General features: G+C 27.2%; 1 protein-coding gene across 1 annotated transcript; it reads left to right on the plus strand.

Moving 5' to 3' along the window:
* Positions 1–431: 431 nt before the first annotated feature.
* On the plus strand, positions 432–18,160 carry Duox (dual oxidase). Its single transcript, XM_075821298.1, has 17 exons — positions 432–1,710; positions 5,382–5,873; positions 6,528–6,689; positions 8,197–8,384; positions 9,967–10,171; positions 10,250–10,416; positions 10,488–10,724; positions 10,803–10,899; positions 13,802–14,416; positions 14,512–14,616; positions 14,700–16,022; positions 16,084–16,388; positions 16,447–16,567; positions 16,634–17,040; positions 17,113–17,268; positions 17,344–17,472; positions 17,539–18,160. Exons 1-17 carry the CDS (start codon positions 492–494, stop codon positions 17,665–17,667), a joined length of 6,057 nt encoding a protein of 2,018 aa, XP_075677413.1. The 5' UTR covers positions 432–491; the 3' UTR covers positions 17,668–18,160.
* The last annotated feature ends 9 nt before the right edge of the window (positions 18,161–18,169 follow it).

Here is an 18,169-nt window from a genome sequence, read left to right on the forward strand (position 1 = left end):
AAAAAAAAAAAAAAATTTTTGTTTTGTTTATTTTTTACTGTGATTTTCTTTTTTGTATCTTTCCATTAGTGTTTCATTTTGTTTATTTTATTTGTTGTTTCAACAAAATTAATTAATCTTGATAATGAAAACAATTTTGCAACAATAATATTTTGACGTGCACTTCATCCATTCCACTTTCGACGTGCATTCGAATGTGAGCAACAAATTCTTTTTCGAATGAAATTCTGATCGATGATGATAATAAGAATGAAAAAACGTAAACGTTAATTCTGTTTTTATATTTGTGGTTTTTGATTTTAAATTTGGTGAGCAAGAATTTCCTTAATTCCTTATTTACATTTTGGCCAAAAAAGGTTGAACAAATTTCTTTTCTTAATGAAAATTTCTTTATATTTCCTTTCTATTTTTTTTTTTTTTTTTTTTGCTAGTGAATAGAATCAAAAAAAGTATAACATCTATCATCCATCATCATCATCAAATTTTTGACGATGTTTGATAATCATCATAAACATTTGATGATCTTCAATGATTATATGGATCATCAAAGATTAAAATTCCGGATAATAGATAAAAATCTATTGATGAATATCAACAATAATGGTGATCAACAACAACAACAACAAAAACATGTCGATAAAATTATTGGCGATACATCATCATCCATTGTTCATGATAGATTGCCAACAGCAATGGAAAATAATAACAACAAAAACATGCATACAGAAACAACATGTTCGAGAAAAAGGCCTACACCGATAGTATTACATCAACGACGATTCATATCATCATCATCATCGACAACGACTACGACGACGAAGACGAAGAAGACAATAGAAAAACAACAATCACAGCCATTGAAACCACCAACAATTGATAATGATAATCAAAAATGTTTATCATTACAATTACCACCAAGATTATTACCCGTGTTATTATTATCAATATCAATATTTTTAATACTAATCTGGTCCGATAATAATAATAATAATATTCTAATCTATTTTAATTTCTTGCAAATATCCATCATTGTCATCATATTGTTTATATTATCATTAATCATTGATTCGTGTCGTCCACATCCACATTCAAATCATCATCATCATCAAAGAAGAAAATGTAGAAAATTTTTTCCATATTCAACCATTTCAAATTGCATTTTTAATCTCAACAACAGCCATGATGATGATAATGATAATGAAATAATAAATTTCAACAACAACAATAAAATTATCCATGAAAAACAAAAGAATTTATCAACAACAACAACAAAATTTATCAACGTGATACATGATACTCATCATCCAAATCAACAACAACAACAAGAGAAAGAAAATTATATGGCTAATAATGGCCATAATTTCATCAATTTTTTCGACCAAGCTAGATCATCATCATCATCATCGTTAACACCTGTTAATAATAGTGATGATGATTTGAATCAACAACCACAACATCATCAGCAATTAAAATCACCATCAATTCGATTCATCAAACAATCATCATCACCATTATTATTATGTTCATCATCAATGTCATCGACAAATCGATTGGCTAAAAAATTCTCATCATCATCATCATCGATGATGATGATTAGAATTAGGATTTTATTATTTTGTTTCATTTTATTATCATCATTTATGATACAAGAAATTTATACCGCACAAACATCATCTTCATCATCATCATCATCATCATTACAGAAAAATGGTTAGTATAATTTTGTTGTCCATTAACCCTGTGTCTGGTCAATTTTGTTTTTATATCCCAAAAAAAAACATTCAAAACTTTGATTTTTATTGTCGTCATTCGTAATTTGTTTAAATTCTTGTCAAATTAACGATTTTTTTCTTCTAATCTTTTTTTTCTTATCTGGCTGTTTGATTTTATCAACCAGACATACTATACTACTACTGATTGAAACAAAAAGATTTCATTTTTTTTTGAATTTCGAAACAATGGATTATTTTGAATTGAAAGATTTTCCATTTGAATGATGTTAATTTGTGTTTGAAAACAAAAGATAAAAAAGAAAGAAAAAACCAGAAATGAAATATGAATAAAATTGTCACGTGTTTTAATTGCATTTGTTTTTTGTTTCCAAATAGCCAAAAGCATTTTGATTGCATCATTACAGTGATTGTTTTTTTTATATTAACCAATCAGGATTTCAGATAAGAATCAGTCAGATGTGTGTGTGTGTATGCGAGATCCCCCCCCAAAAAAAAAAAAAGAAAAGAAAAATTCGCGAATATTTTGATTGAAAAACTTGAAAGAAAAAAACAAAGGTAAATAACCGATAAGGTCATAATCCTTTATCTATACTACTCTGTTTCTCACTATCCCTTTTTTTTTATTGGAGAATATCAAAAAAAAGTGAAGAAAGCATCAACAAAATGATGCTAATTTTTTTTATTATTATTATTGTGGAAATTCGGGTTTTCTTTGTTTTGTTATCGTTTGTCTGTTTGAAATTCTTTTAAACTTCAAATCAAATAATAATAATAAAAAAGTGATATGAGATGAGCAGGAGATGAGATTTTTAAACAAATTAATTTTTGTTAAAATAAAAGCCAATTTTCTTTCTTTTATTACACCCCTATTTTATACAGAATTTCACATTGATTCTGATCAAATGATCATAGTGATATGAAAACAAAAACAACAATAAACGATAATTTCTTCTTCTTCTTCTTCTTCTTCTATTAACCGGTTTTTTGTAAAGTGTTTTGTCTGTTTGTCTTGAATAATCAATTAATCTTTATCCATGTGAATTATTTTATTATATTTTTCTTATAGGAAAAAAAGGAAAGAGGATCCTCTTTAACACATTATAGAATGGGTTTTTGCAAAGTTTTTTAGATTTTGGTTTAATAATAATAATGATAATCATCGATCAAATGATTCCTATTATGATGAACCCTGACACACCACAAATATTATTATATTATTTAACTTTTTTTTGGGGGGGGATATTTTTGCTTAAGAGAAACATGTTTTTTTATTTCAAATAAATAGAGTAGCTACTGTTGTTGATAGGATGACACGTGAGAAATTTAAAATCGATGTCATCATCATCGTTATTTCAATATCAATTTTATAAATAAATCTATCAATCAAAGGTCATGAATGATCTATTTATTTATTCAACAACGAAAAATCAATAATAACTTGTAATGATTGAATAGCATGACAATTACGACAATTTTGTTGTTGTTGTTGTGTCATCATTATCATTATTATTATTGTTTGAATTATGATCGATCCAGTTTAAATCATTTCATTTTTTGCTAAACCTGTATTTTGAATATAGAAAATAGAATAAACAACAACAACAAAAATCATGTCATCATTCTCTACACCTGTCTCTCATTATTATTGAATTGATTGAAGTTTTTCTTTCTTTCTGTTCTTCTCTTTGAAAATCTAATGTTGTTTAAACGATTTTTGATTTTTATCGCTCTAAATTTGTTTAATCTCTTGTTGTTGTTGTCACTTTGTTACAGTTTTTTTTATCCAGGAATTTAAAAAAACAGCCTCTACACTTATTTCTGTACTCGAATTTTTGTACAAAATTTAACCCCTCATTCCATTTTATTGATTGATTGAATGAATGAAAAAAATATGTCGAAATTTTAGAATTTCCAAGAAATTAATATCATAAAATGGAGGTAGAGAGAGAGAGAGAGAGAGAGAGAGAGAAAATTATTTGCAATTTAAATTTCTTTATTCATTCATTTCGTTCTTGAATAATTAATAACAGAAACGAAACATTTGAAAATTAGTAAGTTTAAGTAAAGTCAGTCAGGTACTTCAGGAAAGAAAAAATGCATGAATACTGTTTGTGTATGTATTTCAATTTGAAGGTGACATTTTTTTTTGCCGTTTGTTTGATAACCCAAATCATTTACAAAAATTTTGTTATCTTTTTGAATTTTGAATTACATTTTGAGAAATCGTTTTTGCCATACAATATTTATAAATGGTTTTGTGTGTGTGTGTGTGTGGTCATCAAATATCTAATATATGTTATTTTTTTTGTCAATAATTATTATACCAAACTTGCAACAAAAAAAAAACTTGAAGGATCAATATAAATACAGTTGCCGTTTACAAACGTTTATTCAGTGGCCAAGCAATGAATGAAATAGAAATATGATCCTGAAACTGAAAACAAAAAAAAAGAAAAACGACTGTCAATATTTGTTACGATTGTCATGTCATATTTCTTTTTTTTTTGAAATTGAAATTGAAATAAAACCAAAAAAAAAAAGACAAAAAATAATGAAAGATAAACATCCATTAAAGATAATTTTTTCTCGAGAAAAAAAAGGGAGCTTTCATTTTCTTTTCCTTTCCTTTCTCTCTCTCTGTGTGTCTTGAAGTGGTTAATTGATTGGTACAGAAAAATTACTTTCATTTAGTGGACCGCCACCATTACTATTTAAATATGACAATGAAGATTTGCTTGTTGGAAAATTTCTTTCTTTGGTTTTTTTCCTGTTATTGTTTTTTGTAATTATGACCTTTTTGAACTCGAAAATTCCGGATCAATTTTCGATGAACGATGATGGTCATTTTTTTTCAAAATCTAAAGAATCGTATCATTGTTGAAAAACAAAACTAAAGTAAAGTAATATTTCATTCGATTCATGCAATAATTATTAGGAGATTATTTTATTTTTTGTTTGAAAAAAACAAGGTTGAAAATGAAAGATTTATTCATTGATTTCTCACTTTCTCTGTGTTTGTGTTTGGTGGTTGGTGAAAATGAAGAAATTTTTCCATTCATTTCATTACATTTTTTTTAGTCACAAAGTCAAGGAGAAAATAGGTGTTCAAGTGATTTGAAACAAAAAAAAAGAAAGAAAAAATCTAATTTTCAATTGACAATTGAATCAAATAAAGTTTGATTAATTGATGATTTTTTTTATAGTTTTTCTGTGTTTGCTTGCGAGAAAAAATGAGGGAAAATGTTGACAAAATTTGATGCTTTGTTCATATGAAGAATTTCAGAAAATTTTTCAAAGAAAATGTCAATAATTTCTTTTTGTTTCTCGATAATGAATGTTATTCCAGGAACATATTAACAACATTCATTTGAACAGAATTGAAGGACATTTTTTTGTTGTCAAAATAGAACACACACACACAAACAAACACAAAAGAAGATGTTTAGAAGATGTTTCAATGTTTGTTTGTTTGAAATTCATTTTATTTACCGTAATTGATCAGTGGTTATTGCTCTATATATTTTTTCAAGGTAACAATTTCTCAGGTGACTAATTGAATTTGTTTGTTTGTTTTCTGACATTGATTGATTACAATGGAAATTTAATTTTTTCTGTTTTTTTTTCTTCAATTTCGATATTTGTCTTTAGGTGCCGTTTTATTACGTAGTACGGCCAGATCAATGAATACACCTAAAATGATGACAATGATAACACCGATCAGTTCGAAAAAAGTTAATAATCATCATCAAACAACAATATCAACAACAACAACAACAACAACACAGATGCCAATTTCATCATCATTATCATCTTCGATTATAACATTTGAACCAACATTATCATCAAATATTGATTATGCTGATGATAATAATGATGAAATATTAAATAATAATATAACATCAACTGAAATATATGATGATTTAAATTATTCACCATTAATCAATGTTTTTGCCTATAATCATCAACAAAAACATAATAATAATACAACAAACAATGATAATATTGATAATGATGATGATCTAATGTTATTTAGTTATAAAAATTTACGTGCCATTCAACGAAATATGTATTTTAAAGCTGAAATGCAACGTTATGATGGTTGGTATAATAATCTAGCTCATCCATCATGGGGAACAACTGGTAATTATCAAAAAAAAATTTTTACTAAATTTCATATCACATTTCATCATGAATGCATTCTGATTATCATTTCTTAGGAATTTTTTCTTCGAAAACTTTTCCCTCACTGTATTTAATCAAACAAAATGATTCTTTATGTATACATTTTTTTCACCTTTTTAGTCTCACCCATCATTCCAATGAAGAAAAAAAACATTTAACAAATTAGAGATGAACAACAACAACAAAAAAAATCACATGAATTTCATTATAATTATCTATTGTGGATGCTATTTGTTTGTTTTTTTATTTCAGTTGATGATCAATACAAAGTGGGGAAGGTATTTAACAAAACAACAAACAAACAAAAAAATTCCAATAATTTTCAATTTCAATGAACAAAAACCTTTATTCACAGTGTGTGTTTTTTTTGCTGTTCTTATTGTTAATGGACTTTTTTAAGACAAGAATTTCAATTTAATGATCGATAATTATGATAATAATAATGATGATGATGGGTTTTTTTTCATTACAACAATTCCATTGTTCTTCTTGTTTTTTATTATTATTCATAATATGATTAATTACCTTTATTTCATTTGTGTTTTTGTTCTTTTGTTTTTTGTTCAATTGTTTTCTTATTTCTTTTTTTTTCTACTCAATTTATTTATATAGAAAGTCATTTAACACGTAAAGCACCACCATCATATTCGGATGGTGTTTATATGATGGCCGGTGAAGATAGACCTAGTCCAAGAGAATTAAGTCAAGCTTTGATGAAAGGTGATGATGGTGTTGCATCTAGCCGTAATCTAACAGCATTGTTTGCATTTTTTGGTAAGTTTAAAAAAATTTTCTTTTCTTATATTACACTATATACAAGGAACTTGACATAATATTATAATCATGATGATGATGATTGGTTTTTTTTTGCTTCAAATTATTATGAATATACTAAATATCTATTATTACTAAACGTATTATGTAAAATTGCGTGTTGCCGAATTTTTTTTTTTTGTTATCCGATGGACTATGTAGTGATAATGATTTGACAGTTAAAAAGAGATAGATGGAGAGAGAGAATAAGAAAAACAAAATGTTAGTTGCGTTTATTGACTCTACTGATATTTTTTTTTCTTCTTCTTGTTTCTTTTTTTTCCATCAAGATGTTATGAAAATTTGTTGCATCATCTTCAAACATCAATCCAATCATGATGAGAAAAAACAGAAATGTTTTTCTCTTCTTTCTTTTTTTATTTTTTCTCGTAGCCGGTCTTTTTTTTAAAAAAACAAACCTTGACCCATGTTTTGTTTTTCTGTATTTCATCGATTTCCATTGTATGAATTATTATCTGTGTGCAGCAATGATGATGATATTTTGTTGTTGTTGTTGTTGTTGTTATCTATCCGCTTATCATTGCATATTTATGTTATATAACATAAATTTATTTTTATTTTAAAAAAACTAAATGATGATGTTTAACAACTAATTTGTTGTTGTTGTTTTTCTTATCTTAATCATTCATTCATAAAATCAATGATTATTGAACGAGAAAGTGAAAAATCATTATTGATTATGTAAGAATGTGATGAAATGCACATAGGTTTTCTTTGAAAACAAAACAAGAATCGTTCCAAAATAGTTTTATTCGAGAGAAAAAACAGTTCAAAGTTCATTTCAATTTAATCATTTTTTTCCTTCCTTTTTTTTCAAATTCAATTTTTTTTTTTTTGCTGTTTGTTGAAAGTCTATTATGCATTTATGTCATCATCATCATCATTTAGTCAGTCATTTAGCTAGAACCTTTAATCGAAAGATTATTTTTCTCCATCATCATTTATGTAATAAGCAATTTCAGTGATGATAATATTTTTTTGTTATGAAAGAAGATTTGTTGCAGAAGAAAAAAAAAAAGAGTTGTTGATGGTTCAATGTCATCAATGTTGATGTTGTTTGAAATCAATTTTCTTGTCTTCAACACTCATTTTTTTGTTAATCGAAATCCACTTTTGAAAAGTGTGATGCTATAAATAGTATCGAAAACTAGATTCAATCAATATTCATTCATAAATTATAACACCATTAGGTTAAGGTCAATCGAATTGATCAATTAGAATCAATTTATGATTGGTGGTGGTGGTGGTGGTGGTCAAATTATTTATTCAATGATGTTTTCTATATATTTGTTTTTCATTTTCAAAAAGTTTATTAATTTTTCTCTTTCTTTTTTTTTGAAAACTTTCATCTATTTCTCAATTTGGACAAACAAACAAAAAATCATATTTTCTTGTTGTTGTTGTTGCTGTGATTTCAAAAAAACAAACAAAAAAAAACAAAAAACAGGACAAGTAGTATCATCGGAAATATTGATGGCCAGCGAGCCTGGTTGCCCAATCGAATTACATCGTATTAAAATTGCTAAATGTGATGAAATGTTTGATAGAGATTGTCATGGTGGACGTACAATGCCATTTCATCGTGCTATATATGATCAACGTACTGGTCAATCACCTAATAATCCACGTGAACAGGTATGTTTTTTTTTGTTTCGTTTTGTTTTGTTTTTCTATTTTCTATTTTCGTTTATTTTCCATTTCTTTATTTAAAACGTGTGTGTGTTTATAATGTTTATCATCATCATCAATAATATTTTGACATTTTTCTGTCGATATTGATGATGATGATGATGTACAGACAATTTTTAAACACTCTCTGAAAAAAAGCAATTTCTATTAATTTATGATTTTTTTAACCACCACCATCATCATGAATTCAACAGAGAAATTGTTCATTGATGATAATGTTGTCGTCGGTAATATGATAGAATGAAGGACAACAAAATGTATTTTGTTGAATTTTATTTTCCTGATGAAATACATACAAATATTTAAATAGATTGCTAAATGCTTTCGGCAAAAACAACAACAGCGAACATACATTTCTTGGATCGTTTCATACAGCAAAAAAAAAAAAAGAATGATTAATAAACACACAGATACCGTATTAATAATCATTTCATTTTCACATGAATAATCAATGATGAATCATTTTGTTTCGTTTTTTTCCGCTGAACAGATATTGATCCAGCATTAATTATCTAGTATAATTATGGTAGGAAAAAAGTGTGAAGAATGAATGAATGATGGGTATATTGATTTCTTTAGTGCATGTAAAAAATCTTTGAAATCTTTGTTTGTTTGTTTAATGATTGGATCAACTTGTGCGTCGTTATCATTCATTACTTTTTTTTTGGAACAATGTTTTTCAATAAAAAACGAATGATGATGACCATGAATAATGGATTTATGTTGATAATCAAATAATGATGACGATGATTATGATGATGCAATAGTTTGAAATCGAGAAAAAAAATTGTTTTTTTTCTTAATTTCCTGAATTTTTTTTCGAGTTATAATCATTTGCATATTACAATCAATTGATTTTCATTGTCATTTTTTCTAACAACAACAACAACAAAATCTGTTTCAAATCAAATCAAATCAAGAAAGACATTGATCTGTAATAAGCGGGAAAACAATTTTTTTTAAAATTTAAATTTAAATTGTTTGTTTGTTTGGTTTGCCATAATGATAATAGTGATGATGATGATGATGATTGGCAATTTGTTTCTCATTTGTCAATGATTTTCGGAAAAGAAAAAGAAAACAATATCATTTGACAATTTCCATTGATATTCTATTGATCATCATCATTTGAATGTCTGTTTTTTTTATTTGTTCCTTTTCTATTTACATTTTGATCATAAGTAATAATAATAATAATAATCTTATGAATGGAATGAACTTGAAATACAGGATGCCAGGAACACAAACCATTTATTTATTTATTTATTTTTCAAATAAGATTGCTGTTGTTGTTGTTGTTGTTTGGGAAACCAAAAATCAATCAGTTTATTGTTGTTGTTGTTGTTTCCCATAAACGATACGATAATGTACGAAAATTATATAGTGTGTTTGATTTCAATGTTATGACAATGAAATAAGTTTAATGTTTGTTTGTTTGTTTTTTTTTGCAATTCTTTCTTATTTTTTCTTTTTTGAATTCAAATCAATCGATAATTGATTTTTCATTTTCCAAATTGATATTATATAGCTTAATCAAGTAACCAGTTGGATTGATGGTAGTTTTATATATAGTACATCGGAAACATGGCTAAATTCAATGCGTACATTTCAAAATGGTACATTTCGTACCGATAATACTGGTCTTTTTCCACCACGTAATGAAGATCGTGTACCATTAATTAATTCACCACCTGCACATCATTTACGTATGGTACATCCGGAAAGAATGTTCTGTAAGTCAATGGTTTTTGTTTTTGCTACATTTTTCTTATTCGTGATTATCAATTTCAATCAATCTTAAATTATCAAAGTATTGGGTGATCCACGTACAAATCAAAATCCAGTTATATTAGCATTAGGTGTTGTTTTGTTTCGTTGGCATAATGTATTAGCTAATCGTGTACAAAATGAACATCCTGATTGGTCTGATGAAGATGTATTTCAACGTACTAGACGTCTGGTCATTGCTAGTCTACAAGTAATATTTTACCCAAAAAAATAAGCTTTTTTTCAAAGAAATTACCTCTTTTTTTTCCTTTTAAAACATAGAATATAATAATGTATGAATATTTGGAAACATTATTTGATGAACCAATGCCACCATATGATGGTTATAAACCGGATATACATCCTGGTGTTAGTCATGTCTTTCAATCGGCTGCATTTCGTTTTGGTCATACAATGATACCACCAGGTCTTTATCGTCGTGATGCACAATGTAATTTTCTTCGTACAACAAATGGACATGATGGCATAAGACTTTGTTCAACATGGTGGGATGCAGTTGTAAGTTTTTTTATTATTAAAAAAAATTGATTAATAAAATTCATTAAACTAAATTAATTTTAATTTAATAAATCAAAGGATATTCTACCAAATGCTGGCCTAGAAGAATTATTAATGGGATTATCATCACAGATAGCTGAACGTGAAGATGCTGTTCTTTGTTCGGATGTAAGAGGTATGTTTTCCATTGACTTTCACTTTTTTCAATCAAAAAAAGAGAGAGAGAAAGGGAAAGTACTTAAATTGATTGATTGATGTGATTGATTATTATGTGTTTCTGGTAATGTGATTGATTATAATGATTATGTATATAGTAATTACCCAATAATTGATTATCTTATCAATCAATCAATCAAGTAAACATCATTGATTGATGGGTATTAAAAAGAAGAAGAAGAATCAATCAATTGAATTTTACATAATAATTAGGAATTGATTGATTGAATGGATTCAAGATTGTGATTACAAATTTAATTTAATTTGTTCATCTTGATTGAAAATTCATTCAAATCACAAACACCTTTTATTTCGAAGGGTTATTATTTGATTAAATTTTTTCTATTAAAAAAATTTTCAAAAAATTATTAATTTTTTTCCTGGGTAATCCCTATGTAAAGTGCCTCTTTTTTCATTTAAAAAATGGGAAAAAATTGAAAAAACTTTAGAGAAAAAATGAAATATGTTTTTTTTTGTCAATAACACAATGAAAATTGCACACACACATAGGTCATTTTTTCATTTTTCTTCTTCGTTATTGTGATTGTGTATATAGTCACTTCCGTTTCTCTCTTTCCCTTTAAAAATATTTTCAAATGATAATAATGATGATGATTGACATTCGAAAGAAATCAAAAAAAAAAAAAAAAAAAATGATGGACCAATTTGAAAATTGACTGACATACAATTGATTTTCAAGGGGAGAAAAAAAGAAAAGAAAAATTTTCGCTGAAATCGTATTGTTTGTGATGATGTTGATCTTTTTTTTCTCCAAACACAAAAAACATAATTAAATTTAATTTAATAATGGCCATCATCGTTATTATCATCGTTGTTGTTGTTGCTGAATTCCGGTGAAACGATTATTACATCGATGATGATGATGATGATGATGGTAACCATGATGTGTAAAGGTCGATTTGCTTTTTTTTCTGAATTTCCACTTGGAACAGCAACAGAAAAAATGTAAATTACGAGAGTGAGAAAAAATCATCAAATTGCATCATTCCTTGTGTGTGTCTAGTAGTGTGTTACATCATTATTATCATCATTAATGCTGCCCACGATGATCAAAAGATAGAAGAAAAAAAACATCCATTTGATGGTCAACGATTATATATCTTTTAAAAACATAATGGATGTCTCAATAGCTTAACACAGACAAACATAGATAGAAACCGAAAGGCTAAAATTTAATTCAATTCTTTTTTTTCATATTTATAAAAAGAGATTTCAAATTGACTATGATTGACAGGGCGAGCAAAAAAAAATTCCCATGGAATCCACGTGATGAAATATGAAAAAAAATGTTTTTGGATTCTGAATCGATCAACATATCTCAATTGATTATTATCCACACACAAGGATGATATCATTGATTGATTGATGTTTCGATATCCGAACTTTGAAAACAAAAAAATCATTGTCATCGTAATTAAAATTTTTCAAAAACAAAAAAAAAATTAAATTCAAATTTTTTGAATAACTCCTCATTATCATCATCATTGTTTAATTACTTTTGATCAATAAACATTGAGGGAAGAAGAAAAAAAATCCATACACAAAGCAAGATAAAGAGAGAAATCCAAATCAATTCAATCCGATCTTTGAAGTAAGGAAGGGAGAAAACTGAAAAATGAAAATGAAAAATGAAAAATCGTAAAGAGATATGAAAATGAGGTCAAGATTATCAATATGCATGCATGATGATGATGGTGTGTAGCGGTAGTATTTATTTATTTGTTTGTTTGTTTGTTTGTTTGGGCGACTGACTGGATCGAAAGAAAAAAAAACAACAACATTAAATTGGTGATGGTGGTGGTGAATGAATTTTTGATGTTGTTGTTGTTGTCGTTATTACTATATTTTGACAATCTGATTGTGAAAGATATGCATATCACAAAACACGTGCATAGTGATGATGATGATGATGATGATGATGATTGAACAAGCAATCGACCTCGAGTCATTCCAGAATCTGATGATGATGATAATGATGAAATTGAGCGATGAAAATTTTTGAATTAATCAAAATGTTTTAGACTTTTTTGTTTCTACACTTTCCGGCTAATAATGATAATGATAATGATGATCATTATCATCATCACCAACATCATCATGATCATCGAAAAGGAAAACGAAACGGTACATTTATCGATTTGATTGAATATTGACATGATGATGATGATGGTTTCTACCATCCATTCATTCATTCATTGAAAAAAAAGTTTACACTGATTTATCATTGACAATTTTTATATTCACATTTAGAATTTTCAATACACTAATATACATTATATTTTGGTGGTGGTATATAATGATGATCATCATATAATTATTATTTTTGTTCAAAAAAAACCACAATGAATGATTAAAAGTTTGTGTTTGATGTGTGTGTGTGTGTGTGGCATCAAAAAAAATACATATTTCGTTTACCTGTATTTTCAATCATTATTTGATTATAAGCCGGATTTTAATTTCTTTTTTTCATTTTCGAATGATAATCAATATATGATAATCATTATCATCATAATGATGATAATGAAACCATTTTGGTTGATTTTTTTTTTGTTAAATGTTCATATTTGACCATGAATGATGATTTAGGTGATGTTTTCTTTTTCTTTTTTTTAAATATCCTAAAATGATTTTTTTAAATGATTAATTTACGTTCGATTGATTGATTGATTGATTGATTGATTGATCACATAAACCTTGACTTTGTACACATGATTTATTTTCACCAATATTATTATCACCATTATAAACGGAAATTGTTTATAATTTTTGTGTTTCTCCTTTTTGGAAATCATTAATTTTTCATGGTTTTTTTTCATTCAATTTTTTTTTGTTTCGTATAGATAAATTATTTGGACCATTAGATTTTTCACGTCGTGATCTAGCTGCATTAAATATAATGAGAGGTCGTGATAATGGTCTACCCGATTATAATACAATAAGAAAATATTTTAATTTTCAACCGGTTACAAATTGGTCACAGATTAATCCATTATTATATGAAAAAGCACCAGAATTATTTGAAAGATTATCACGTTTATATGATAATAATCTAGATAATGTTGATGTTTATGTTGGCGGTATGGTTGAATCGGAATTAGATACTGGTCGTCCAGGGCCATTATTTCGTGCCATTATACGTGAACAATTTTTACGTATTCGTAATGCAGATAGATTTTGGTTTGAAAATAAACATAATGGTATATTTAGTGATGAAGAAATTGAAGAAATACGTAAAATAAAATTATGGGATATTATTGTCAATGCAACAAATATACCACCAGATGCTGTACAAAAAGATTTATTTTTATTTCGACCAGATGATCCATGTCCACAACCACGACAAATGACAAGTAAAAATCTTGAAAATTGTTTAATACTAGCCGGTTGGAATTATTTTCATGGCAGTGAATTACCCTATATAATGGTTATATTATTACTTACGTTTATACCGATGTGTAAGTAATTTATTTTTTTGTTATTGAAAAAGTTTCCACGAAATAATATTTGCCCTAATTTCTCTTTTTCCCCTCTTCTATCTCTTTCCTTGAAGTTGTCGCTGTTGTTGGATATGGTGTTATCAAACTAAACAATCGTCGACGACGTAAAATTAAACAGCAAAGAGAAATGTCACAAAAGAAAAATTATGATAAATTATGTAAGTGTACAATATTGAACAATATTGATGATCATTTGATGAAAAATCAAAAAATCAAATTTCATTCATTCATTCATTTATAGATGTACGTGAATGGTTACATCATAATCATAAACGTTATGTAAAAGTAAAAATTGGACCAGATCAATCAGTATCGACTGTAAATCGTAAAGGTGAAACATTAAGAAAAATCGATATACATGAAGCATCATCATTATTAGTAGAAGTATCACAAGATTCAAATAAACCAATGATATTATTACGTCCATTACGTGATCATGATCTTGTTTTACAATTCGATAATAATGGTTCAAGAAAAAAATTTCTAACCAAACTTGAATCATTTCTATTGAATCATAAGAAAACATTAGAAATCATACATACATATCGTGATATAATGTTAGCCAATGCTGAAACTAAAGAAAAACGACAAAAACGTTTGGAACATTTTTTTCGTGAAGCATATGCATTAACATTTGGTTTGAAACCGGGCGAAAAACGTAAATTTGAAGATGTTAGTAATGATGTTATTATGGTAATGCGTACATCATTATCGAAAAAAGAATTTGCCGAAGCATTGGGAATGAAACCGGATTCATTATTTGTTAAACAAATGTTCAGCTGTGTGGATAAAGATCATGATGGTCGTATTAGTTTTCAAGAATTTCTTGATACAGTTGTTCTTTTTACACGTGGTAAAACTGATAGTAAATTACGTATTATATTCGATATGTGTGATCATGATGGTAATGGTGTTATCGATAAAAATGAATTAACAAAAATGTTAAGATCATTAGTGGATATTGCTAAAACAAATTCAATGACTGAAAATGAAGTTATGCAATTGATTGAAGGAATGTTTGCATCAGCTGGCCTTGATGATAAAGATGAATTAACATATGATGATTTTAAACTTATGATGAGTGAATATCGTGGTGATCTAATTGCAATCGGTTTAGATTGTAAAGGAGCAAAACAAAATTTTCTTGATACATCAACAAATATCGCCAGAATGACAAGCTTCCAGATTAATCCATATCCAGATCCAGAACCAATGTTTTTGCTTAAAAAATGGAATCATTTTATTACTTATTTGGAAGAAAATCGACAACCAATTGTTTATTTATTAATATTTTTTGTAACAACAATTGTTTTATTTTTAGAACGTTTTATAACATATAGTCATTTAAGTGAACATACTGATCTTCGTCATGTAATGGGTTATGGTATTGCTGTTACACGTGGTTCAGCTGCATCATTATCATTTTGTTATTCATTATTATTATTAACAATGTGTCGTAATCTAATGACAAAAATTCGTGAAATGCCTATTCATCAATATATCCCATTAGATTCACATGTACAATTTCATAAAATTGTTGCATTAACTGGTCTATTTTTTACCGGTATTTATATATTTATTTTGATTTTTATTATAATCATCTTCGTTTATTTTCCCATTCTTAGTATTACATACGATTGGTCATTGTGTTAATTTTTATCATGTTTCAACACAACCTGTTGAACATTTACGTTGCTTAACAAAAGAATTACAATTTGAATCAGATGCAAAACCAACATTTTCATTTTGGATATTTGGTACTGTAACCGGTTTGACTGGTATATTACTTGTATTGATTGTATCGATTATATTCATTTTTGCACATCCAAGAATCAGACAAAAAGCATATAGTTATTTTTGGACAACACATTCTTTGTATATCTTAATGTATTTGTTTACATTTATTCATGGATTAGCAAAAATTACTGGGGTAAGTATCATTTGAGTTTGAATTTTGCATAATATTCATTATTTGTTTTTCCTATTAGCCTCCAAAATTTTGGCTTTTTTTCATTGTACCGGGTATTATATTTGTATTGGATAAAATTGTTAGCCTTCAAACAAAATATATGGAATTGGATATATTGGAAACTGATTTATTACCATCAGGTATGCGTGAAGGTCGAAATTATTTTCATTTTTATTTCAATGTATTTTACTATCCATTTTTTCTAGATGTAACAAAAGTAAAATTTTCACGTCCACCGAATTTTAAATATCTATCTGGACAATGGATACGTTTATCTTGTACTGCATTTCGTTCAAGCGAATATCATTCATTAACATTAACATCAGCACCGCATGAAAATTATCTTTCTGTTCATGTTAAAGCACAAGGACCATGGACATGGAAATTACGAAATTATTTTGATCCAAATAATTTAGTTAATATTATACCGGATTTACCGCCACCAAAAATACGTTTGGAAGGTCCATTTGGTGGTGGTAATCAAGATTGGTATAAATATGAAGTTGCTGTTATGGTTGGTGGTGGTATCGGTGTAACACCATATGCATCCATATTAAATGATCTTGTATTTGGTACATCGACAAATCGATATTCCGGTGTTGCTTGTAAAAAGGTTTGTTTTGAAAAAAAAAAAATTTTGATTGAAATTTTTCATTTCATTTTTGAAATTACCAATGAAAAATAGGTATATTTTCTTTGGATTTGTCCATCACATCGTCATTTTGAATGGTTTATCGATGTATTACGTGATGTTGAACGTAAAGATGTTACACAGGTTTTAGAAGTACATATCTTTATAACACAATTTTTTCATAAATTTGATTTACGTACAACAATGTTGGTAAGATTTGCTAAAATTTATTCTGTTTAATTAGTCGATAATTTTTCTTTTAAATTGTTTTTTTTGTTAACATAGTATATATGTGAAAATCATTTTCAACGAATATCAAATCGTAGTATGTTTACTGGTCTAAAAGCTATTAATCATTTTGGTCGACCAGATATGAATGCATTTTTAAAATTTGTACAAAATCAACATTCATATGTAGGTGTTATTTTTTCCTCAAAAACAAAAACAAAAATCTTTACCAATTTTTTCGTGTGTTTCTAGGTAAGCAAAGTTGGTGTTTTTAGCTGTGGACCATCAGCAATGACAAAATCAATAAGTAAAGCATGTGAAACTGTTAATAATCGTCGAAAATTACCATATTTTATACATCAATTTGAAAATTTTGGCTAAATTCTCATCACAATCAATCAAATTACCACTCTAATTGTTCAATAATTTTGCTCATTCAAACAAACAAACAAAATTCATTCATTTGTGATCGATTAACAAATTTTAAAAAATCAAAAATCAAAATCAATTATCGGGAATCGGGAATCGGTGCCGGAATTGTAATCAACAAAAAAAATAGTTTCTCTGTAAACATGTTTATCTCTTTCTTCAATTTGTCTTATTTATTTTCTTTTTGTTTAAACATTTGTTTTTTCTTTAAAATTTTTTGTTCCACTTAAAACAAAACAGAACTCAATGCCATTTTTTTCCAAATATTCAATTTGAAATTCTTTTTTCTTTCATTCGATTTGATGCCATTTGTATGTGGTATACACCGACACTCGAACAAACATACACCCATTAGACATTACACTCCGAATGATATGTGATATTTTTTTTATTTTCTTCATCAAATCAGTTTTGATTTTACTTAAATAAAAATGAATAAATTTTATTTTATTTT

This window comes from Dermatophagoides pteronyssinus, unplaced genomic scaffold (genome assembly GCF_027571235.1).
Source record: "Dermatophagoides pteronyssinus isolate colony J.1.1.1.1 unplaced genomic scaffold, Derpt_VIB-CSIC_2022.12 sq0009, whole genome shotgun sequence".
Classification (NCBI taxonomy): Eukaryota; Metazoa; Arthropoda; class Arachnida; order Sarcoptiformes; family Pyroglyphidae; genus Dermatophagoides; species Dermatophagoides pteronyssinus.

What these genes read in the sequence shown, in the direction of transcription:
- Duox (XM_075821298.1), top strand. Translation starts at nt 492, where the DNA reads ATGTTTGATAATCATCATAAACATTTGATGATCTTCAATGATTATATG. An exon ending in ACATCCGGAAAGAATGTTCT is followed by an intron (nt 10,172 to 10,249) that starts GTAAGTCAATGG and finishes AAATTATCAAAG; the next exon opens with TATTGGGTGATCCACGTACA. An exon ending in TACAAAATCAACATTCATAT is followed by an intron (nt 17,473 to 17,538) that starts GTAGGTGTTATT and finishes GTGTGTTTCTAG; the next exon opens with GTAAGCAAAGTTGGTGTTTT.